This window comes from Oxyura jamaicensis, chromosome 3, assembly GCF_011077185.1.
Source record: "Oxyura jamaicensis isolate SHBP4307 breed ruddy duck chromosome 3, BPBGC_Ojam_1.0, whole genome shotgun sequence".
Classification (NCBI taxonomy): Eukaryota; Metazoa; Chordata; class Aves; order Anseriformes; family Anatidae; genus Oxyura; species Oxyura jamaicensis.
The window spans coordinates 88,360,092-88,384,194 of record NC_048895.1 but is presented as its reverse complement, the minus strand read 5'-3'; the positions used below and the strand labels follow the sequence as shown (position 1 = coordinate 88,384,194).

Here is a 24,103-nt window from a genome sequence, read left to right as displayed (position 1 = left end):
GTAGCTATTAAAGAAATTAACTTGGACAGATCAGTTTTGTGTCTGCACCTAGTCACAAAAACTGCAAATTGGGCCACTAGCTCATGTTCTCCCTCATGTCTTCCCCCTTCATCTGGTTGAATCAAGAACTCTGAGCAAAATAGCTTTCATTCAGCATAACTGTTAGCCAGCGTCCATTCACTAGCCTGTTTCCAAGAGCTTGGAGCACATACCACACACAGAGTTTGAGGGAACTGGGCTTGTTCAGACTGGAAGAGAGACAGCTTTGGGGGGACCTAACACAGCCTGCCAGTACCTCTGAGGTGTTTTTCAAAGAGGTGGAGTCCAGGTCCTTCAGTGGTGCACAGTGGTTGAATGGGAGACAAAGGGTGACAGTGTGTACGTGCATGGATAAAAGAAGTATTTTTCACCATGGGATGAAAGTCTCCATCTCTAAGCATTTTTCAAGAAGCAGCTGATAAAGCCCTGAGCTGCCTGCTCTGACCTTACAGCTTCCACCTTTGAGCATGAGATTGACTTGATGACCTGAGGTCCCTTCAGTCTGAAGACTGTTGCCTCATCCTACCAAGTTAAAGTCACAGGAAAGCACTAGAAGAGTCAAGAAATCAATTCCAGACGTGCACATCCCAACACAGCATCTTGATGACCTTACTAGAACTACACATTGGCTATGTTATACTTTCAGAGCAAAGACAGCTACAGAACTGAATATTTAATTGACAGCCATGTCAATGTAGCTTAGAGAAAGTAGCTTGCATCTCAGTCAACTACTGTCTCAACTACTGTCACTATCCATACAAACAGTTTAGGAAGCATTTTATTCCATACTGTCAGAACACTCCTCTAGCTTCAGACAAAGTGACAGCAAAATTTGTGATAGAACAATGGACTTGGCTTCCCTATCACTTGTGCTTGCAGGAAGAGATTGAAACAGAGTTCATATTACGAAAGACTTTGCAAAGAACACTGCTAAAGTACTAACTGAATCCTCAGACCTCTGCAACAACCACAAAACTAGAAGCATTAACAGAGCCAAATGCCTGCTGGATTATGCATACATACAGTAGATGCACAAGTTCAGGAGCACGGGCAAGACACAGAGGAACCAACTCCAGCAAACTGAACTGCCTCCTGAAATGTAAACTAATTTAATATGTTATCTTTTCCATTTTTTAATTATTTAATTCTTTCCTGTGGAATCAGCAGCTCGAAGCATTCCAAATCTTATTCTGAAGAATTACTGCAGGGGAGCAAGTAAACTCAAATTAGAGAACTGTCACCAGGAAAGTTAGCTTTTGTTCAGCTAATGGTAAACATGCCAGAATAAGCTAATAGCAAGCAATGCAAACTCAGAACAGATCTCAAACTTACGGCTACTTCCGAATTCTTCAAAGAGAAGCTTCACTTTCTCCCATTCTGTGGAGTTCTTCTTATTGGGAATATCCAAAGGAACAAATGCGCTGCAACAAAAAAGAAAGTCATCTCACCCTAGTTAGGCAAATATCAAAAAATTGTACTTCCAACTTCAGAAAATGGAAATCCGTTTATTCCTGAGGAAAAATTGTTTGATGTTAAGTTCCAAAAATTCTGAAGGCGGTGCTTCATTTAATACGCATTCCTCATATGTGGCTTATTTGGATCAGCAGAGTTCATGTGTGAGCCTGTGCACAGCCAGGTCTGAGGTCAACGAACAAATAATTTTCAATTTTACCAGTCCTAGCAGAGGCAAGGACCTTACACTCAAGCATCATTAAACGATGTCCTGTGTTGATTTACTAACCTGATTTGACTCATGGCTAGAGGAATTACAAAAAAAAAAAAAAATCACTTGAGACAGATTCTTTTATAAAAAAATCACATAACCAAAAACTAGAATAAAATTCAAGATTGTCACAGCAAGTACTTAATCAAAATTTAGTGGAACATAGACATGTCCCTCTACTACAACTATAGAAATTATTCTTATGCATTCCACTTCTTCTTTGGTATTTCACCTGAGAGAACTGAACTGCAGAGAAGCCCAGTAAGTATTTTTGACCTTTCAGGGAAAGAGTTGCAAAGAGCGCTTAGAACAACGCCAGGTAAAACAGTCATCCCATTCAAAGCCCAATAGTAAGACTAACTCTTCAGCACCTCCACAGACATAACAGCTTATTACTGAACAGCTAGAAAACCAGTACTTCCATACCAATCTGAAATCACACCTTCCAGACATTCAGTACGTGAAGGAGGTTTATCAGAAAGCTGGAGAAAGACATCAGAGCCTGTAGCAACAGGACAAGAGGCAATCGTTTCAAACTAAAAGAGGAAAGATTTAGATTGGATATTTGGAAGACATTCTTTACTGAGGGTGGTGGTACACTGTAACACGTTGCCCAGAGAAAATGCTGATGAACCTGCAAGTGTTCAAGGCCAGGTTGGATGGGGCAACCTGATCTCATTAAAGATGTCCCTGCCCACAGCAGAGAGAACTGGACTAGATGATCTTTAAGTCCCTTCCCCTCTATGGAAGTCTACAAGTCATGAGGATGCCAGTTTGGAAGTAAACAAAGAGAAATTAAGATAAAGAATGTGAGAACAGAAACCAAAAATCCAGAAAATGCTCACAAGTACTTTTTGGACTTTTGCATAAATAGAAGTACAGAATAGGGTTCTTGCTTCGAGTTCCAATAAACAAGTAACACACACCTTCCAGGAATATGCCTTGAAGTTCAAGTATAGAATACAAGCATGCATTTCAGAGATTAGTGCTAAACTATACACACTTATCAATTCAAAGCCAAATCAATCCATTAACCTGCAAACAAAATTAAAATGTCTCATCTTAAACTCTTCAAAAATGTTTAGCTTTAACCTTCTTGACTATGTAAGAGCTAGACTAAGGCTAATACTTGAATTGAAACAGGTTTATAGATTCAGTCTTCTAACCGCCTCTGGTACTAATTCCCTCTTTAAAATTGTATCCAGGCAAGATCAAATCACAAGTACTAAAACAAGTTAAGGAGAACTGTCCACTTGCAAGAGATAACATAAGAAACTGCAGTTTATTTGTTGAAAAAAAGTTACAAATAGGAGGCAATTAAAAGCCAAGTGAGCTCAAGTCCTTTCACTTCAGAAATCAGTATGAATTTGCAATATGCGGACCACATGGATAGAACAAAAGAGATGTAAGAACAGCTTAGAATATAACTTGCCAGTTTCTTTCTCCAAGAACAATAGTTTTTTTGTTGTTGTTGTTTTTTGGTGAGTACCTACAAATGAGCACATCAAAGGACAATAAGTAGAGTTGAAGGCATAGTACCCTGTAATACAGGCTCTTCAACGAGCGTTTGGTTAAACCCTGACTCGATGCGAGACATCTCTGACTCCTCTCCTGTTCAAGTTCCATGCAGCAAGAAGAGCCTCAGAAAGGAACACAGTAGCTATGAATTCAGTCTCCAATCCCACACAAGCAGGAATCTTACTTCACCTTCTGAACAGAATCCCCCCAGCCAGATGCCAACTAGCCAGAAGACTGTAACTAGCCCACTTTGACTGCTGACCTCTAGCTTAAAAAGCCATAACATGAGCTAGGCACAGCTGGCAAGCCTAGCTGTCTACAGGCCAGCATCCAGCCCACAGTCCTGAAACAGCTCATCCACTGTGCTATCATGGTACAGAGCAGTTTAGGCCTGTTTTTCATGCACATAAAGCAAGAAGAAATTTGACAGAAGTCAATCATTTGGCTATGTTGAGTAAATGGTCAACAGACCATTGTAGCTATCAACAGAGTAAGACAGTGATTTGCTAAGTAACTATTCACCCACCACCAGCACACTACAATGTAAATCAGTCTACTGACAGTGAGTGAATAGAGTAGAGATGCCACCACACAGCTTTACACGTGTAACTGGGAATTCAGCTAATTCACATGAACAGAGCGGCTCAATAGTGTTGTCTTGCACTTGCAGCTCTTGGCAGAAAAGAAATGACTAAGTGTACTAATTTTCAGAACAGAGTCAAACCAATCTCCTGTTTAAAACAACTCCTGGGAATATCATGATCAAAATCTACCCTGCAGAATGAAAAATAAATGCTAGACAAGCAATTTAAGACTATTAACATTTGACAGAGCTAATAGCACACAGGTGTAGATGGGTCAAATTTGATCCTTAAATCAAAGATGTAAGATTTACTAACTGATCTCTAGCAACTGAGTTTCAAACTAGTTTTAAACTCATTTCCTTAAAATGAGTTCTGCTATAAATCACAGTTATTTATAGGTTAATTAGAGCTACATACATAGCTTTTTAGACAGTAGTACTTCCAGAAAATTTAAGGTAACAAGTTTAATTATAAACACTGATAGTCAGGGAAACTGTGTTTTAAATCAAACATTATTAGCCTCAAACATGAATATTTTAGTTCAAAATAGGCTGCCATATAGAGGTGCCTTAATATAGATTGTAGTACCTCAAGCTCCTTGCCTCCAACACATGACATTTAGGGATAAATAATAAACTAATTCAATAAAGCAAATTTTAAGAAAGGAACAGCATTACAAGTAATTTTAGTTTTGAGCATCCCGGTGTAAGTTTGTCTATTCTTTACTTTTAATACTTAGAATAAAACCACAAGATTAACTGGCCAAGAAAAAAGATTACATTTCCCAAAACAGTTATATTGATATCTAATGGAACAAGGTAAGTATTCAGATAAGAGTAAGATAAAATTTTAGACTTCCAGCTTAGCCAGATTTTATAGTTTCTTTGAGGAACTGTGCAGAGGAAAGGTTTCCCAAATAAGTCTTTACCCCTATCTGCCCCTATCTTTAAGGGAGCCAAGCTACTTACAGGTCTGATAGTTATACAGACAACTTACTAAACCAAGATGGTACCATACAGTAACCATATGAACACAAGAGCAAGACAAACTATAAGCCAATGTCACTAGGAAGTTCACAGGATACATTACAGCCCCTCTTGCTATTGTAACCTCCGTGCATGAGTCTATCCTAGTCCACTAAGTCTAGCCTCCTAAAGATAAACCCAATGCACAGGGTTCCAGTCTGGTTTAATGTTGGTCTGATCCTGATCATGTGTTTACCTCTCACAACCAATGGAAAAAAAATAAAATCTCCTCCTACTGCCAAGTATAGATAGTATTGCCAAACTGTCTTCAGTCCCAAATTCAATTAACCCCCTCATGTTGAGACTTGAGCTCCAACACTCTTTTAGCTCTTTCCTATGGCAGTAGGACTTCTGATACTGCTCTTTGCCTTTGCTGTGCAGACAATGGACCGACTCCTCCGTAACAATGTGTAAAGAAACATTCAGAAAACATCCACTATTGCTGCAGACTGAAGTCCACATTTTCCTCAGCAGAATTTTAATTGGAAAGACACTAAAATTCTTAGAATCCTACCTTGAAGTGTTTCTCCAAACTAGAAACAATACTATAAAACAATAAGGCAGTATACAATGAGAAGCATTAATTTTGCTAGTTTCTACTTCACATTCTAGAACTTCATTATGTATCATTTTAACACACATTTTGTAAATTTTACCAGCTTTATTGCTCCAGTCAAAACACATATGGCACAGCATACATTAGAAGCATTAAATATTGCTGTGCATGCCATGTTTAACGGTGATCTTAAATTGATTTTGTAATACTGGAGTTTCAGAATAATAGTACGTGTTACAAACAAAGTTAGTCACTTCAGTAATATCTGCATATTAAACAAATTCTAGTAAGGTGTTTTTCATACAAGGCACAACTTTGTAAAGTACAACCCCACACTATATTCATGTTTTTCCACAGAAGATTTCCATCTGGGGGTAGTACTAAAAACATCACACCTACTCACATTCCAAATAACTGATTTTGGATGTCCACAAAAGCATTTGGTCATAGAGAAAGCAAGCAGGAAAAGCACGAGTCTTTTACACCCTCTTGTACTTCAGGTATCAATACAGTTGTAAATAAAAGTTGCAGCCATCAATTCCTTGATGGATATTCACACCGCACAAAAAGTCAGAACTTGGAAGCAGAAGTACCTCTGTAATTAAGGAAAATATCAGCTTAGTTTCTAGTTAAACTCTTCCTTTTCAGGTGTGCAATACCCAGGATATTTAAGCCTTAATAGAGGTAAGCTAGATATTGCTTTGGTTAGATTGGTTGAGCACAGCATAATGTAACTTTTTAAGCTTGCACAGAACAACGTTCTATTTAGGGTTCTATTTAGTATATCCTTCTTTAATATTCAATACAAATACTTACCCAATTAAGAGAAGAACTGCACAAATTGTGAGGAATCCCAGAGTATATTTGAGTGCAGTTTTAACCTGCTGTATATTAAAAAGAAAATTATAATATTAACATAAATCCAAAGGGATTTATCCAACAGGTTATTACAAAGCATACTCAACACAATCGATTTTCAAGACAACCTCCAAAATAAGCAAGAGTAGTTTTAGGTCCCAGTCTAGTATACACTCTTGAGGAGTCTCATAGCTTGAGGACTATGAACAATGATAGTGAATTACGCTTCCATTAAGCTATGCACTTGGGCAGCTGTGGCCAGAAGCCAGGGTGCACTTGTTCAGTGCAAAAACACTCAGAGAAAATTCTTACTACCAATACTTTATATTATTGCTTATTATGGCTAAAATTATAAGTTTTTATCCCCCTTTTTAATATTACAACTGAATAGGGTTGAAAGGGACTGCAATTAAGGATTACAAGACTCTTTAAGAAAAAGGTTCTTAATTTGAGAAGCTTCCTTTGAGAAGCTCGCAGCTTACTGGCATGCATTTGTGCTCCTTGGAACATCATGCATATCAAAAATCTTCAGTGTATTACTGAAGTCATCAAGTGCTAGCTTCACATAAATTACTACCGCCTACTTTCAGAAAATGAAAGCACAAGATAGTCAGATTTAGTTTCTACCTCAGAATCAGTATAATCCTCCTGTCTTCTGCTTCAGAGCTTGTTCATATATATTTCCAGGAATTCTAAGAAAAATCTCATGTAAGAACTTTTAACTCCCTTTGTTATGGTGCACTTACTGAGCATGTGTTGCCATCATCTTCTTCCTTCTCCTCATAATAGAAATAGACAAAGGGTATCCACAGAAAAACGCAGAACAATATGATGGAGTACAAGGCTAGGAAAAAGATTAATCAAGTGAAAAGTTATATTGGCACTTCATTTACTACACAGTAATTCAAAGGAAAAAAAAAAATCAAAGACTAGTTTCTTCTCATTCTAGATTTCAATTTCAAGCATTGAAAAGTTAATAAATTTAACCTCCAGCCTGTAAATTATTGCTGTTTTGTCCATTCTAAAAGTCCTTTGGAATTAACCTGGTCGGACTACGGATTTCAGATCAATCTTCAATTCAGCAATTATAGAAAGACTAAAGGAGGGAATCGTCTGCACGCAGCTGACATACAGGATTAGCACACTGGGCACGGAGAACAGAATATAATATAACACTACTCTTCACTTAGTTTTGTTGCTTCTTATCTTGGATAGTATATTCAGAGTACCCAGCTGTTTCCACAAAAGCACTTTTAAAAAGCATTTTAGCTGATGAAGATGTAAAAGTCAAATAAAGTATCGAGACCTACTACCTACATATGAGAACTTTAAGAGAAGTCATTCTTTGGAAAAACATTTCAAAGTAACAAATAGTTCTTGATTTGTTTGTGAACTGTCTCGCATTCAACAGGAATAAAATTAAGTTCTAGTTCCAATTTGAAACAATCTTAAAGCACTCTTAGACACTCTAGAACAGCAAGTAAACTGCTTCAATACTGTGTTTCGAGGAATCAAATCTCTCAAATCCATGATCTGCCTTCTTTTAGGCAAGTGCTAGATGTAAACTGCACTGTGAAAGTTGGTTATGCAAATTACAATCATTAAAGATCTGAATAATCAACCCATAGAGGTCACTGCAAGCACAGAAAACACCCTGCTTCCAAGTTTAAGTCCTGTAAACCTGCTTCAGCATACTTTACTCGTATGGGGTATTGCCACAACTCACCAAATAACAGGACCAATCCATGCATCCTCCAAGGCAACAGAGGAAGACTCAAACCTCAAAAATTATCTATGATCCAAGTGAAATAAAGATACCACATACCACTACACTGAACACTGGTACTACCTAAAAACACTGTTACTGCGGTATCTTAATTCATTTTTTAAAAACAACATTTTTAGCATCAGGATTCTGATGCTAAGCTTAGAGACCTTTTGGAATTTGAGCTGCTCGCGTTCGGTTACCAAATACATAGCTCAATCTCTATCTTGAATTTGTTTTCTAAATTATTTTCTTTCTGAAAACTAAATATGTAGTATGCTTTTATAGCATAAAAATGTTTCTGGCGATTTCTCTTAATTCTTCCTACTAATATCCAGTTCTCTAAGCATTTCTGATCTACTACCGTACTATTCTTGTTTAACTGTCTTATTTAATTGGATTGCTTGATGATGTTGAATTGCTGTATAGCTTGTCCAGCCTTTATAGAGGTTGCAAAAAGCCACCGGTATCACAAACATCTGAGCAGCACACAATAAGGCAGCTAAGCAACATTTGCAACTCAGTACAAGAAACACTTCCAAAAACTATTGCCACGTATTGCTATTAACACCATCGCATTCAGCTTTTAAAGGACTGTTACAAGAGTTTGGTAAGTTAGTTGCCAAAAAGACAATAAGAAGATTTTTTCCAGCAGTCATCTATTCCAAGCTTCCAGACTGTAAGTGGTGCCTCTCAACTCATGCAATGAAATTAACAGGCTTAAGCTATTACAATAAAGCTCAAGACAGAGGTATTTCCACAAATGAAACGTTTTACTGAAGTTATAACAGTTCATTACCATGACCATATAAATACTTAAGTTTGTGCACTAAATAAATGCAGCTGCTTTAAGTGTTTTTATATAGATCCAACTTTTACTGTAAAAAAAAAGAAGCCCAAAACACGCCCATAATAGTTCCACAAACCCACCATTCAGAGTAATATATTGCAAGATGTAAAGAGTTCATGAAGGAGTTCATGCCCATACAAAAAAACAAGTGTGAGACATGAAATCAGGGTAGTTTCATTTAGTACGAATTCTGTTAAGAAATAGGTATTGCTGCTAATAATTCTATCCCAATTCAAACTAATTTCCTTTTCTACATCCAATGGCTCACATGAAAACCATACAAGAGGTTTAAGATAATGTTTGCATTCCAGAATACTTAAATCGAATTTAGATCCAAGTCTACACAGCTCTAAATAGAATATTGTATAAAACTCCTGAATATACAATATTGTATCAAGCTCCTGATAACCTGACATCCAAAGTTTCATATCTCTGAAGTTCACATCTACAAACTTCTTTGCCAGTGTAAGCAAAACAAATTCCTACCCAGATTAGCCTTACCAGAAGGTTAAATAACTGTACTTTCCTTGAAGTCATAGTTAATCCAATCAAAGTTCTCAGCGATGCTCTCATTTTATTATTGTAGCCAGGAATTTATCAGATTTAAAAAAAAAAAATCATACTGGCTTAGTGTCATGCCAGCAGGAGAACAACAGAGAAGCATTTAGCCTTGCTTTTGTGCAACCCAAAGTAGCAGAGCTTTGAATCCTCTGGAAATGGAGTAAAGCTGGGCATAATGAAGGATAAAACCTTTTAAAGGTCCCACTAAGCCCTCTTATACCAAGCCGACTCTCAACTAATTCGAGAGAAAGTAATATCCATCTCCTTTTGTATACCCTTCTATCAACTAAGCAGACCAAAAGGCTTTAGTTCATTGAAACCTTAACTGGAAGCAGTGGAATTGTTCCTCAGAACTGCCTGAGCAGCTATGAACAACCCCAAAGGAAAGTAAAGTCAGCAAAATATTAAAAATGCCACTTAATTTCTTGAAGAGGGAGCAAGAGGTAGCTCCTGGTCTTTATTAGGAAAAGCCAAACCACATCTGACCAAATATATATTTATAATCATATCAGCACAATACAGTAAGAGTTATTTTTGGATAAGCCTGCTAATACTAACTTACTAATACTAACAAGAAATACCTACCTAGTTGGTCCTACGCTATCTGTAGAAAGGTGGGGAAAGACTGATTCCAATGGGTTAGTTTTATTCCAGATTGTATTAATCAATGCTCTTCACATAAAGCTCCATCAGCAGAAGCCTTACACATTCCAAAGAAGAGGGTTCTGACTATTAAACTAGGCAAAGAATCTAATGAGCAAAAGCTTGCAGAAATAGATACCCATTTTCTCCAATTCTCAATACAAATTTGAGGAAAAAAAATCCTGAAACAGCAAGTACAGAATACAAAGATCTGGTCAGACTGATAGTTTATCAAACCCAGTACTCTCTTCCCAACGGTGGCAATAGGAGGAGGTATTTAGAGAAGTCACACAAGCCTGGTCACTTTCTGCAGTTTCATTCCTTTTGGCTCCCTAAACAGCCATAACTGGAGTTAGTCAGAACTAGTCCTTTTCAGGCAGGCAAATGACATTAAAGACAAGCTAGCAGCAAGACTGGTACTGACAAGCAACTACAGTTATACTGGGAGAAGTAGGAAGTATAACCAGATGTTGAAAATTGTCATCTGCTCTTAGCAAATAACAGAATGGTTTGGGTTGGAAAAGATCTAAAGACCATTTAATTCCACCCCCTGCCATAGGCAGGGACACCTCCCACCAGACCAGGTTTCTCAAAGCCCCATCCAGCCTGGCCTTGAACACCTCCAGGGGTGGGGCATCCACAGCTTCTCTGGTAATTTCTTTTATTTCTGTGGAAGAGTTTTCACTTTTCTCCCTCAAAGAAATATGGTTAGTTTAGATTTTTCTTTACAGAAGTTTTGCTGGTCTTTAGATAAACTAAATCCATAGAGAGAAACTCAGAATGTGAAGTATACCCTTACATGCAGGAGTTGCTTCTAGATGCAAGTCTCCTCCAGTCCACAATGCACATGCCAAATATATTACTGACTCATTTAAGACATGGGCAAAAGCTGTACTATGGGGATAGATCCTGTTTCCAAGCTAGATGAAATAGATGGCTTAAATATGTACTGCGTAAGTATAGCTAAAAATACTCTTTTGATATAACTTTATAGACAAACATTTGAGAGGCAGACAATGAAACACGTCAGCGTCACACACCAGAAACAAAAAAAACAGAATCATGAGTATTTACTTGATCATATTCGACTGATATATGCTGAAAGGTTTCTTCAGTGAACATTGAGTGGCAAGCTGTATCTGATCCAAGGAGGGGTCCCACATCCCTCTCTCCTCCATCCACCTGTCACGTTAACACTTCTTTCCACCACTTCCAGTGTGTTAAGGCACTGTCCTGGGTCACCTTAGCTCAGCACACTGGCAGAAGAGACAAATCTAGCAGTTTCCTCACAGCAAACAAAAGAAGGCCAACAGTATCTTAGGCTGCCTCATGAAGCGTGTCACCACCAGGGGAAGGAAGATAGTTGCTCCCCTTGACTCAGTGTGGCCCTACCAGCACTGCAGGTCTGGAGACCCGCATCCAATTCTGGGCTCCCAGTGTTAAGAGACACACATAAAACAGAGAGCTTAACAAAGAGCAAAATGGCATGGAGCACCTGTGAGAGCTGGGACTGTTTAGCCTGGAGAAAAGAAGGCTTAGGAGTGAATCTTACTGATGTGTATAAATATCCGATTACGTGGTACACAGGTGAAGGATAAAAGGAAGATGAGTACAAACTGAAATATAGAAATGTTCATTTAAGCCAAATTAATTAGTCTGTCTGTGGCCAGATACTGACACAGACTACTCAAAGATGTAGTATAGCCTCCAGCCTTGGAGATACTCAGCATCCAGCTGGAGACTGGTGCGAGCAAACTGCTGTGAGCAGTGGCCTCTTTCCAACGTCGGTACTTCTGTAAGTCAAAGTGAATTTCTACTAATGCCTAAGCTTGGGTTAGCACAGCACAAGCACCCACCAACTGCCAACTTACCCTCCCTGTTGCAACAGCTCTGCAATTTGCCCAGAGCAGATTTAAGTGGTTGAAAAGCCATGTTACCATGGTAACTTCACAGGACCATACCATGTGAATTTAAAAGCAGTTTTGTCTTCGCATTTCCCACACACAGTCATTTTAATTAAGACCTTTTCATTCACTCATCAGGTAAAGTCTTAAAGCCTCCTATGAGAAACACCTGAGAGGCACATGAAGAAAGCTTCCTGATTTCCTCTTTCTCCTAAAAGAAAACTTGCAATACAGCTAATAGAGTAAAATGGCTTTTCTTTCTGTTATATCACAAAGAAAATTTTAAAAGATTTGGCAGTGTTCCTATCAACTCGAGGGAGCAAACTGATCTGAGTTGTGAATTTTGTTGTTCCCAATTGTCAATAGGAACACCTTTCATCAGCTCGAAAGCATTACAGGCAAGCATCTAATTGCCTGTTTTTCTGCCCACTAAAAGGGCTGTTTGCTCCCTGGAAAGTTAACCTTCAAAGTCAGAAGTCTTGCAGCAGCAAGCAGTCAGCCAGCCAAGTGATAAATATTTCCTTACCACTAGCTCCCTTGCCTGTGACCTCGTGGCATAACTGACTGAGTTTTCCTAATTTCACTTCCATGCACTTCAGTTATAACTCAGTGATTGCTCGTTGCACTTGTTCACAGGTTCAACTGCCATTTCAAAGCATTTTTTCTGGCTTGTATCAGAAGCTTGAAGCAATACCACAGTAAGAGGGCTTCATTGTACAGCCAGCATAATGATGATTACTGTCACAGAACAAGCCCAAGAACTCTTCAGCAAGAATTCTGTGGTAAGGTTTGTTTCAAGGGGTTTCTCGGAACAATTCTTACATGAAGTCAAAATGAGCCACATCAGTACAAAGACACTTTAACTGTGAGACCCAGGCTTGGCAGTAATCTTCAAGTAAATTATTGTAATGGTCCTTTCATTGTGTTTTGACTCTTTTTTTCCTAGAAGTATGTGAGGACAATTAGGAAGCGCAGCAGACAACAAGGAAAAGCAAAATGTGCTAGGTATAAGGAACTAGAATACCTGAAAGGCTTGGGAAGGTTTCATGCATGGTATCTGAGATCACTACAGTTCCTGAAATCCCTTGGAGACTACAAGAGGCTCACGAACCTTATATGATCAAAAGTCTCTTCCACCATGCAAGCCATCTGCTCTTCCAGATGGCATTATATACTGATGCATTGCAGAAACACTTAAAACAGTGCTTTGTTATATACTTCCTCACTTCCACTGCAGATCTGAGTTACAAGCTACTTTTGCAGACCTACAGACAACTGTTTCTTCCCCAATATATTTCTCACATCTAACAAAAGGGTTGGTAAAACAATTTTTAAAGCAAGGACAGTCAGCTTGTTTTCCCCACTGATAGTTAACGAATACAAACTAGTAGTGAATTCCAGGTGTTCATCATACAACACTTGTTTGAAGCAGGTCAGTTAAGAGTACTTTAGCAAAGTGCCAATACTATAACAGACCTCCAATTTATGTTCTAGCACACCGTAGTATGGTTCTCAAAAGCCATACTTAGTAGGAGGGCGGTGGTTTTTTTGGTCAGTGTCACTTCATTTGTCATGTACAGTATTTGTCATGCACAGCTGTGCAAGCTTTGCACAGTATTTAGCATGTTTTCATTTTCTGACCATAGGAGAAGGCATGTAGCTGCATTCATTCCACCTACTGCTTCCTAGAAGTCCAAGTCCTTCAGTCGAAGACCCAGTACCAAATACTTGCAAGCTGAGTATTTAACTAACTGAGAATTAACTAACACACGACACTGCTAGGGCTTCAAAGTAATCGGTAAAACGTTTTCCTATGCTAAGCACTTACATTACATCCCACTTTGAAAAAGCGGCATTTCAAGCTTCATTCTCAGTTGCCGTATTTTGCTTTCTACAAGTACACAGCAGTTCCACTTTTCTATCAACAGCCAAGCCAAGCAATCTATCAGCTGGGTATGAAACAAGACAGCTTGTGGAGCCTACCCATTTTTATTTTTTACCCCTCTTTCTTTAAGTTTATGGACAGCTTTCTCAGTAAACTGCAATACAGGCAGGAAAATAATCCTTAATATTCTACAGCCTCCGAGTGACTTGCACTAAAGGGCAGTGACCTAAACTGATCAACTTACCATTCTGTGAATTGCAAGCACAATATAGTTACAGGAGAGATTGAGACCTATGCAACTGTTAGTGCACTTTTTGGAAAGAGAGTACTGGTACGCACATCCATAATACCAGGACTAGGTACAAAAAGCAACTTCACTCCGGTCATACCATTTATTTTAAAACATGGCAAGACCGCATGCTGTTAGAAGACAGGAGTAGAAGAAAACAGAATAGCATTACAAGACTAGAAGAGCTGTTTAATTTATTTGTTCTCAGCTCTCGTTTCATTGTGCTGTGCAACAGCAGCAGGGGAACTAGACCTGAACAGACAGCAGAACTATCAAGTTGCATTTTTATACAGGAATGATGCTGGCTTCTGAAAAATGGTACTATTACTGTTCACTTCAGTTTAGTTCTAGTTATAAAAATGCATCAATTCCTCAAACTAAAAGTTACAAAAGAAAAATATTTTGGAGCACCTTAAAAATCTCTACCACCATCTGGAGGATATACTATGAAATAAAACATGAGTCCTACAGAACTTCAAGCAGACCTGCCCAGGTAAACCAAAATCAAAAACTCGGAAATTCTTAAGGTTTAAGTTTGAAATCAATCCCAAAAGTTAGTTCAGGATTTACCAGGAGATATCTTGCTTTTAAAGAGACCTTTATCTTTGCTATTTAGACTAATCCCAAATATAAAAGAAACCTTTTGAAAATTATAATCTCACATCTGAACTACAAGTAAACACTGGGTACTGTACATCTACGGGTACTGCACTGCAGTTTAAGAAGGATCATCTCCCAAAACTTCTGAACTAGAAAACGTTTGGCAACGCCTTAAGATTTTCTATATTTTAATGTGGATAAAAGCAAACCATACTAGAACTGGTAGTCACTAATAATCTAGTGAAACTAAATCTGGAAGATATTAAACTGGGTTTTGAGTCTTAACAGCGTTTCAAATACACGGCAGAAACAGGTAAGTTCTCTTCACAGAAGTAATGAAAATGAACTTCTTAAGTAGATTTAGTTGATCTGTAAGCCAGTCCATAAAATTAATGTCTTTAAACACAAAAAAAGTTCTTTAAAAAATATTTAAGTTTTTAAATTTTAAACTTTTTTTAAAAGTTTAAAAAGCAACTGTAAAGACAACTTTTAGTGCAAAGCCTAACCTAGAGGTATCTCTACAAGTATCTGCTGCAGAAGCAACATAGAGTACTGGTGCACAGTACTAGCTGAAATCCTAGTAGACAGATAATCTCAAGGTTTTCCAGCCTATAAAAATCAAACTCTGTCTATTAAAAAAATTAGCTGATTTTAATTAAAACTCAAATATGTGAACTTTTTATAAAGAGTTCATATTTTAACATTTTTCAGCCAAAGCTCAGTTGGATGCAGTCTCAAGTTATTCGGTAACAAAAGCAACCCATTCAATTTATTTCCAAAAGTAAACAGACTGAATCGATTATACACTTGATCTCATTTCAGAAAAGGCATTTGTGGTCTGAAAACATAATTTTCCAGCCTTCCAGACCACATTCAATGGTTAGTTAGCCCAAACTATTTTATGGGAATTAATTCATCAGTTCAATGAATCTACACAGATGGCACAGAGAAGAAGTTGAAGAACATTCAGATCATTAGTGAAGAACCTAACAAAGAGCTGAAAGCATATGTGACATCATTCCACTATTCTTGAGTAAATAATTTTTGTAGAAGATAAATTTGTAGTTACACAGCTTTTTTTTTAAAAAAAAAAACAAACAAACAGTTCTGTTTTTAGGCTTCACTCAGCATGAAACTATACATTCTGGTTCGTGAGACTCTCTGTCAGACAATACATATTCTGCAACTTCACAAGTGTTCACTATTTGGAATTGATTCTTTCCTGATATAAAATATATATTTTTAAAAATATAGAATCATTTAGGTTGGAAGAGACCTCTGAGAGCAGAGTCCAATCATTACCCTAGCACTGCCAAGTCTATCACTAAACCATGTCCCTAAGCACTACATCTTGTCCCTAACACATCTTTTAAATACCTTCAGGGGTGGTGATTCAACTACTTGCCTTTGCAGCCAGTTCCAATGCCTTACAACCCTTTCAGTAAAGATTTTTTTTCCTATTATCCAACCTAAACAACCACTGGTGCAACTTGAGGCCATTTCCTCTTGTTCTATTGCTTGTTGCTTGGGAGAGGAAGCCAACCCACACCTCGCTACAACCTCCTTTGAGGCAGTTGTAGAGAGCAACAAGGTCTCCCCTGAGCCTCCTTTTCTCTAGGCTACATAACCCCAGTTCCCTCAGCAGATCCTCACCAGACATGAATATGGTAGTTATTGAACCTGAACAAGTGCTATGATCGTAAATGCACTGACTGTACACACGGTAGGCAAGTTTCACACTACCGCATATCCTGAGTGCTAAAAAAAATTATATCAAAGCCATCAGTTGCCCTAAGTGAACCTCTAAATACATACAGGATACGCGTTAAGAGCAGATTGCATGACAGAAGCCATTAGCCTTTTCTTGGTTTAGCCTTCACTATATTTGCATTTTTAGAGGGGCTGTCAAATGTAAGAACTTCACTGAAGGGCTCTAAGTGCTGGACTAATGTAAGCAAATAGCAATAATCCAGTACACTTAATATCTTAAAGTAAACTGTACACAGTAAAACTGTACACTTAATATCTTTAAGTAAAGGTATGAAAGTGATAGGTCCTATTAACTGGAGGGAAAAAAGTTAAAAATACTTACTATAGTATCCATAAAGTACAGTGTCTTCAATCTGTCTTGAAACATTAGCATCAGCCCAGTCCTAGTAAAACAGAATAAAAACATTTAACACCAAATAAAAAGAACATTTCATTCAATTGCATTTTTATAGAACTGAAAACCGTTCGTATATCAAATGCTTAGGGAAAAGCATTAGGCACCCAGCTTGTTGATGTGAAGTTGAACTTACTTGTGTAAATGAGTTAGTTCAACTTAAACATTAAGAAATGCTGCCTTTAATGGGACAGACACTGCAGTAGCATCCCAACTGCCTATATTCATTTTGGCCATTAGCTAAAAATTTAAAGCTCTTTTTTTTTTTTCGGAATTAGTATCCTTAGTTACAATGTATTATATTTTTAATGTACAATTGAAATACAAGTGTTAGTGTATATTTCTTTTAGCAGCTGAGTGTATTTCCTGTTGTTCTGTACTTGATATTTAAGTGGCAATCTGAATATCCACTTTTATGAAACCAATTTTCATTTAACACATATCAGACAACACAGCTACTGAGTCTGAAGCTTAATCTAAACAGTTACTCAAAGTGTTTTGTTAAAAAAATCCTTATTCTCAGTTCTAGCCCTTTTCCTTCTGGACTGTTGGAGTAACATAGCTGACATTAAGCTTATTGGCCAAGTCTTTACAGGGACATAGCTGTTCTCAGAATGAGTTTCCTAAAAATCCAAACATATGATAGGCTTTTAAGCAGTACAGTACATCAGAAAAAGATTTTACAGGCAACTTAGCTGTATGAATTGCCCAGCCCAGTAGTCAGACGTGTTGCAGCTTAAACTGTCGTAGAGGCTTGCCTACTTAAGCTGAAACCCATCTGGGAGAGACGTAATCAAGTCAACGACGTACTCATTTTGAAGTTATTACCTACCTCTCAGTCAGAAAAACCATCACTTTTATATCATGAAGTCTGACAATGGGAATTGCTAAAGATAGTCTCAAAACACCACTTGAGGCTGAAAGTGACTTAACTGGATTTCAGCCACAGAAATGGCATCACACACTGAAGTCTGGGAACACCTTTCCAGAAAGAAAAGCTCTGTAGTAGAGATGAGAGTTTTCTAGATGCAACCTGATGCGGAGGACAGAGGCAAGTTTTTTGAGTAGAATTTGTTCTGTTGGGAAGAGCAGCTAATTTTGTACACATAGCCTTTTAAGGTATCAAAGCTATTTTTCAAGCATATAGGTCTAGATATTTATAGTATATAAAAACCCATGACTTCTCAGAAGCTCTGCAGTACTATGCTTCAGTTCCTGTTCCTATTCTATTTAGCAACACTGAAATAATCACACATTGAAGAACACAAGCATATAGTGATATCTATACCCTCATATCTATCAGTATTATATAAATAAAAATACAAAAAGGCTACTTCTAAGGACCTTACTGGCTGCAGAATGCTAGCAAAACTGGAAATGAGCAGGCATACAGGAACAAGAATACTACAGACCAGGAAGAACATCGAGTTGTTTGGGCAGCTACCAAGTACGCTGTGCTAACTCCTACAGACTTTGAGTATGGGATCTCTTAAGACACCTGACCGCATGCAGCATTTTTATCATAGAATAACCAAGACTAAAATTTATAGATGCAATAATTAGATATGAGAATGGCAAAGAGTTTATTTTGCTATTGTAGGCTATAGACTTGTTTTTCCACTAGTTGTCTAACCGGTTTAAACCATTGTCTTCTTTTTCAGAAATTCAAACTAAAAAGTGAAGGTTAACACATGACTTGAATTATATAAACAGTAAGCTTCAGAGACCAGTACCCTGTATCAATTAAAAAAAAAAACTGAATTACTTAATATTTCACTCACCAGTGGAGCTTAAACACTAACTGTATGCCAGCCTTGAGTTTTCAGCCTAAGCACAGAAGCTTTTTACATAACACCAAAGGACAGACTGCTTTCCTCCTGAAATTTCAATCTAAAAGTCACACGTTGATCAAGAAGCCAAAATTCATCACAGAAATTAATAAATTTATCTCAAATCTCACCTCAGAACTGCAGGAAACCCATCCACGCATTTTAAAATTTATATCCCAGATGTAGCAGCATTGATACCCATTATTCAGCAAAGGCAAAAGCTAACAATTTTCAGAATCCAGTTACACAGCACTCCTGGGGAATTGTTCCAAAAACCGAAGCAAAGATGCTGCTACAGCTACATTGGTAATTGTACCCAGCTATTCCTTTTTTATTGGAACTATAGGATTAAGGAAGCTTAACGTGACTGTAACATGATTGTTTGCAGCCCAAACAGGCACTTGATCCAGAGGTGCAAGCCTGTCTGTACAGACAAAACATCCCAGAACTGCACAAGTCTTGTGGGATCCACTCTACTAGTGGAGCGCAGAAAAACAGCTGTCCAGAAGCAAAGGTTTTAGAAATTTAACTAGTTCTGTTGGTATGTCTCCAAAATACACCAGTGGAAAAAGAAGAGATCCAGTACTATCAAAGCTCCTTGCAAGTCCTATGTATAGGGTTTTTCAAATTGGTAAACTTAAGCCCTTTCAGTTGCTTTAAGAAGGTACACACTAATACAACACCCATGAAATATGGAAGTAAGAATGCTTAAGACGGCACAAGGTAAGTCAGACACTTGCTTTATCAGTTCTCTCAGAATTGCCTCAATTCCCACAGACTGTGGACTTGATGACAGACCATACACATTTCAAATGATGACCTTTCTTCTGTGATCTCAGGAAATCAGCGCCATCTTTCTTCAAATTAATATATTAAGATTCCCAATAGGCTACTTTACACAGAGCATTTAAAGTTAGATCATTATCCAATTGGAATTTAAGGAGAAAAGCATACAGACATTTTGTCATCAGCAAAAAGAAAGCGTGAAAATACTTGAACAAAAGGGCTAGAAACAACACTGCCTAAAGTTCAGTGCCTGTCACATACACAGGAAGCCCAGACTTTTGACAACCGTCAGGCCCAAACCCTAGCAGTGTTTCAACAGAAAAATTTCTAGGCATCTGTATGACTGTAAAAGAATTTGACAGTAACTAAGTTCAGAATATTAAAGTGTTTAATTTGCCTAGTGTTAAAAATAAGGCAATGTGTTGCTTTAATTATGCCTCAGGGAAAAGAGTGCTAACTGAACAGGTGGCACTTTCAAGTAGGTCTCGGAAAAAGGTCTCTCCCACAGTCAGAGAGATTCAAAACACACACCAAGCAAGAATAAGCAAGAAAAACAAAATACCAACTGTGGGTCTTACTGTTGCTTAAGCGGCACAGCCACTTTACAGGAAGAGGTATCTAGTAACTGATAGGACTTAACTACCAAATAAAAAGTTTCTTCTCCAATTCCAGAAGAGTAATTAGCAGGATTTATAACAAAGTAAAGATGTAGAACCTCAGAACATCGTAAATTATTTTAATATTGTTTCTTGAATTAAGCAGTGTACAAGACCACAGTAATAGACCAGGAAGCGTACGTTATAGCTTATTAAAATACTGAGATGTTATCTTACATTAACGTATGTAAAGACACAAAGATCTATTTCACCACAGCACATACGTACACAAAGAACTTTGTGTTACTATGCACATGTAAGATCTGTAGTGCAAGCATACTTACTGTGCAGGCTTCCATTCAGCCACCCTCTACTTTTTACTAAGTTTTATACAAACTGAGGTAAAAATTCTTGTTCTTACCAGCAAGTTATCTGTATGCACACCTCATCAACAGTAACCGGTTCCTCTGAAATTTTTCAAAAGCTAGTGACAGCAGCACTGTCTTGTCAAGAGACACGCTGCTCCCTTTTCAGTGTCAGAGCTCAGACGTTGTCAGCAACAGTGCTGGCATTTCTCAAATTGATAGGCATATAAAAGTTTACTGGACAAGCATGTACAGGACTCAGCTAAGAACTGATCTGGAGAGCCTCTAGATCTAGCCTGTTTTCTTCTCCACCTGTTATGACCCATACTTACAGGATACATAGCAAATACCTTAGAAACACATGAGATTAAGAATTTCATTAAGATTTCATTACTGCCTTCAATAACAGTTTAAGACGTGAAAAGTGTGACCAGAGATAATCTTAAAATCTGCTGAGTTCACACATTCTGCACTGTTCTGCTGCACATCATTCTGTTCCATGCAGTTTAGCAAGAATGCATCATACCACCTTTACAATACCTGTAACGATGCATTGTATTGACAGATAAAGGATTCAAATTGCAAGGATACACAATGGGTATGATGGTCTACACTAAGCTTCTACTCTTAAATACTCCTTAACATAAACCATGTTGAAGAATTCTTTTGTGCTGAAATACAATATTTCAGTTGGTTTTGGACTCTCTGATCTCTGTCGGTCCCTTCCAACTGAACTAATCTATTCAATGAATTCCTTTGCACACAGAATAATGACAACCCAAGTCCATGCACCACTGCTCCTTTCCTTAAGGACTACATAACTACTGTGCAAAACCTTTAAGTACCAAAATTGCTCAGTTTGCTTGCTTTATTACTGACAAGTCTCCTGAAATACAGTAAGACATATGGTGAGACAACCAACAGGTACCAAATGTCACAAGCCATTTGTTTATAGTAAAGAGTAACTTGTCATCATGGAAAGATGTATAAAGAGTACGTTAAGCTCCATGATGCCATCAAAACTGACAAAACATCAGGGTTAACCAGGGCTGACCATGCTATAGTATACAGCCCTTGTCAAGGAAGACACCTCAGGCCACAGGATAGAAAATGTCTACAGAACACTGTTTTAAGAAAATTCATCCAAAAACCATCATCATTTTGACAGTCTTCAGAGGATAATCTGCCCAGTACAGGTGATTATTACTACTACCAGGACAATTAAACTGATCCTTGTAGCCAGGACACATACCTTCACTGGTCAGTGAACACATACTGTTTGCAGAAACTTTCAACCACCAGACTAAACCAAGAAGTTTAGCCTCTGCTATCAGCACAACACATTTGTCCTGGTTTTGGCTGGGATCAAGTTAATTTTCCTCATAACAAGCTCCTATGATGCTGTGTTTTGGATTTGTGATGAAAATAGAGGTGATAAACACACAAATGTTTTAGATGCTATTGAGCAGTGCTTACACAGAGCCAAGGACTTCTCTCTCCTCGTCATGCCACATTGCCTGCAAGGAGGCTGGAGGTGCAGAAGAACTTGCGAGTGGACACAGCCAGGACAGCTGAAACACAGGGACCAAAGGGATGCCCCATACCATATAATTATCACGCTTGGCACTAAAATTGTTCAGAGTGATGATGTTTGTCTTCCCAATAAACCATTATCCATGAAGAGCACTGCTTTCCTGGAACTGACTGAGCACCTGCCTGCTGAGAGAAAGTAGCGAAGGAACTCTTTGGTTTCTTTTGCTTAAGCTTACAGCTTTTGCTTTACTTAGTAAACTGCCTTTATCTCACTCAGCCCATGAGTTCTCACAGTTTTACCCTTCTGATTCTCTCCCAGACACCACGTTGGGAGAGCAAGCAGGCAGCTGTGTAGGACTTCACTGCCTACCAGGGTTAAATCACAACAACACTCCTCCTAGTTAGCTACAAGTGTGTTCACAGAAAGATATATCAGAAAAGTCTACGTATTGACAGGATGGTCAGATGGATTAAAAACTGACCTGAGAGTCCATATGTAGTATCCTTTAGGTTGAATACTCAACTCAGAAGTTGAATATTCTTGACTTCTCAGTGCTGACACTGAGTCCCAGTTGAGAGGCAGAGGAAAAAAAAAAGATCACATACAGCAAAAATTGTGCACCTAGGAGCTGGATAACTGCCACTGCTCTTTTGGCAAAAGTACTGAAATCATCCAGTTGAAGGATTTTTTGATGAACTAATAATTCATCTACAGAGAATATGGTCCACATCTGCTACCTAGATCTGTCTCCAGAAGTTTACTGAAGAAAAGTAGTTTATCAAATGCTTAAGTCACTTTGGCCATTGAAAATAAAGGGTTCTGGCCAGAGTCATACCCCAGCATCAAACTGTGCTAAGCAGCAGCCTTGGAAGTGCTGGGCTTGAAGGAATGGTCTAACGTAAGGACAGTCAGCTCCTGGAAATACTCAGAACCAAATCCAGCCTCTCCTACTCGTGAAGCTGTAGCAGAAAAGCAGTACACAGTATCCAACACAGTGTTAAGAGCCTTAATTAATCATGAAGATCAACATGTCAACATGCTGACAACTTCCTAGCTTCAAATTGAAATCAAAGAATCAAAGCCTATTGCTTACATGTAAGTCTGTATGTCCTGACTGCAGATTCACTCAACTTTATCAGGAAGGCCAGGGTCATATTTTTATTTCACAGTTTCAACACTTGTGTTGCATTCAATCAGAAGACCTCAAGTTATTGCTGCAAAGCTACAAACTCACTAAGTTAAACATTAGGAGAAAAGGAAGAATTCTTCTGCAGGGCAGTATGGAACAACACACCACCACCAGCAACTACAAACATTAGGAACTAAACAGGACCAAGAAGCGTCAGAAACACAGGGAAAAGTACTTTGAAGAAATAAAACCTTTACCATCAGCACAGATGCTTGCTGCTTTCAGGCACAATTTTATATAGAATCTACCCACCCTTCTATCTACCCCATCATATCACAGCACATGGTCAGTAACCTAGAAAAAAAAAAACAGTATTTTAAATATGCCCTTCCCTCTATTAATCACATTTCTTCATTTAAAATTCTATTAATTGCATGACTGCATTTAGCCTCCTATTTGCCTCACAAGTCTGCTTCTCAGATCAGGGAAAGAGTACATTCACTAACTAGAACTCCAACTAGATCCTCCTTTGCAACAGGAAATTCTACTTAGTCCCTCGCAGATGCACTTTTTCATCTGGAATTATTTTCTCATAGCTATTTCTCTACCTTGTCAGGCTCAATATACTTCTTAATACTCAGTACTATTCTCAATGCATAGTATGCTAGTATCCTAGTATTCATCTCACTGAAAACTACTTACACAGCAACCCCCTAAAGTTACTGTGCAATAGGTCCTCATACCTGTTTAAAGGTGTAGCAAGAATAGATATTACTATATTCCCCTCCCACACACTTCCACTCCCCTTAAGGGGAGTTTCCGCCTTCCCTGGTAAAGCTGTATTAGGCTGCTTCGCAAGCAGCTAACCTCACACACTACATCATAGATAAAGACCTACATA

The 24,103-nt window shown here is 38.1% G+C and overlaps 1 protein-coding gene across 2 annotated transcripts in view; it reads right to left on the bottom strand.

Annotated features, from left to right (window-relative positions):
* LMBRD1 (LMBR1 domain containing 1) overlaps positions 1-24,103 on the bottom strand; it is a 75,408-nt gene that overhangs the window by 49,922 nt on the left and 1,383 nt on the right. For both annotated transcript variants that reach the window (XM_035321409.1, XM_035321410.1), the window contains exons 3-6: positions 16,892-16,952; positions 7,050-7,147; positions 6,262-6,329; positions 1,372-1,460 (exon numbers count right to left, since the gene is read on the bottom strand). In XM_035321409.1, the coding sequence (XP_035177300.1) occupies positions 1,372-1,460; positions 6,262-6,329; positions 7,050-7,147; positions 16,892-16,952 (316 nt within the window). The remainder of the gene's footprint in view (positions 1-1,371; positions 1,461-6,261; positions 6,330-7,049; positions 7,148-16,891; positions 16,953-24,103) is intronic.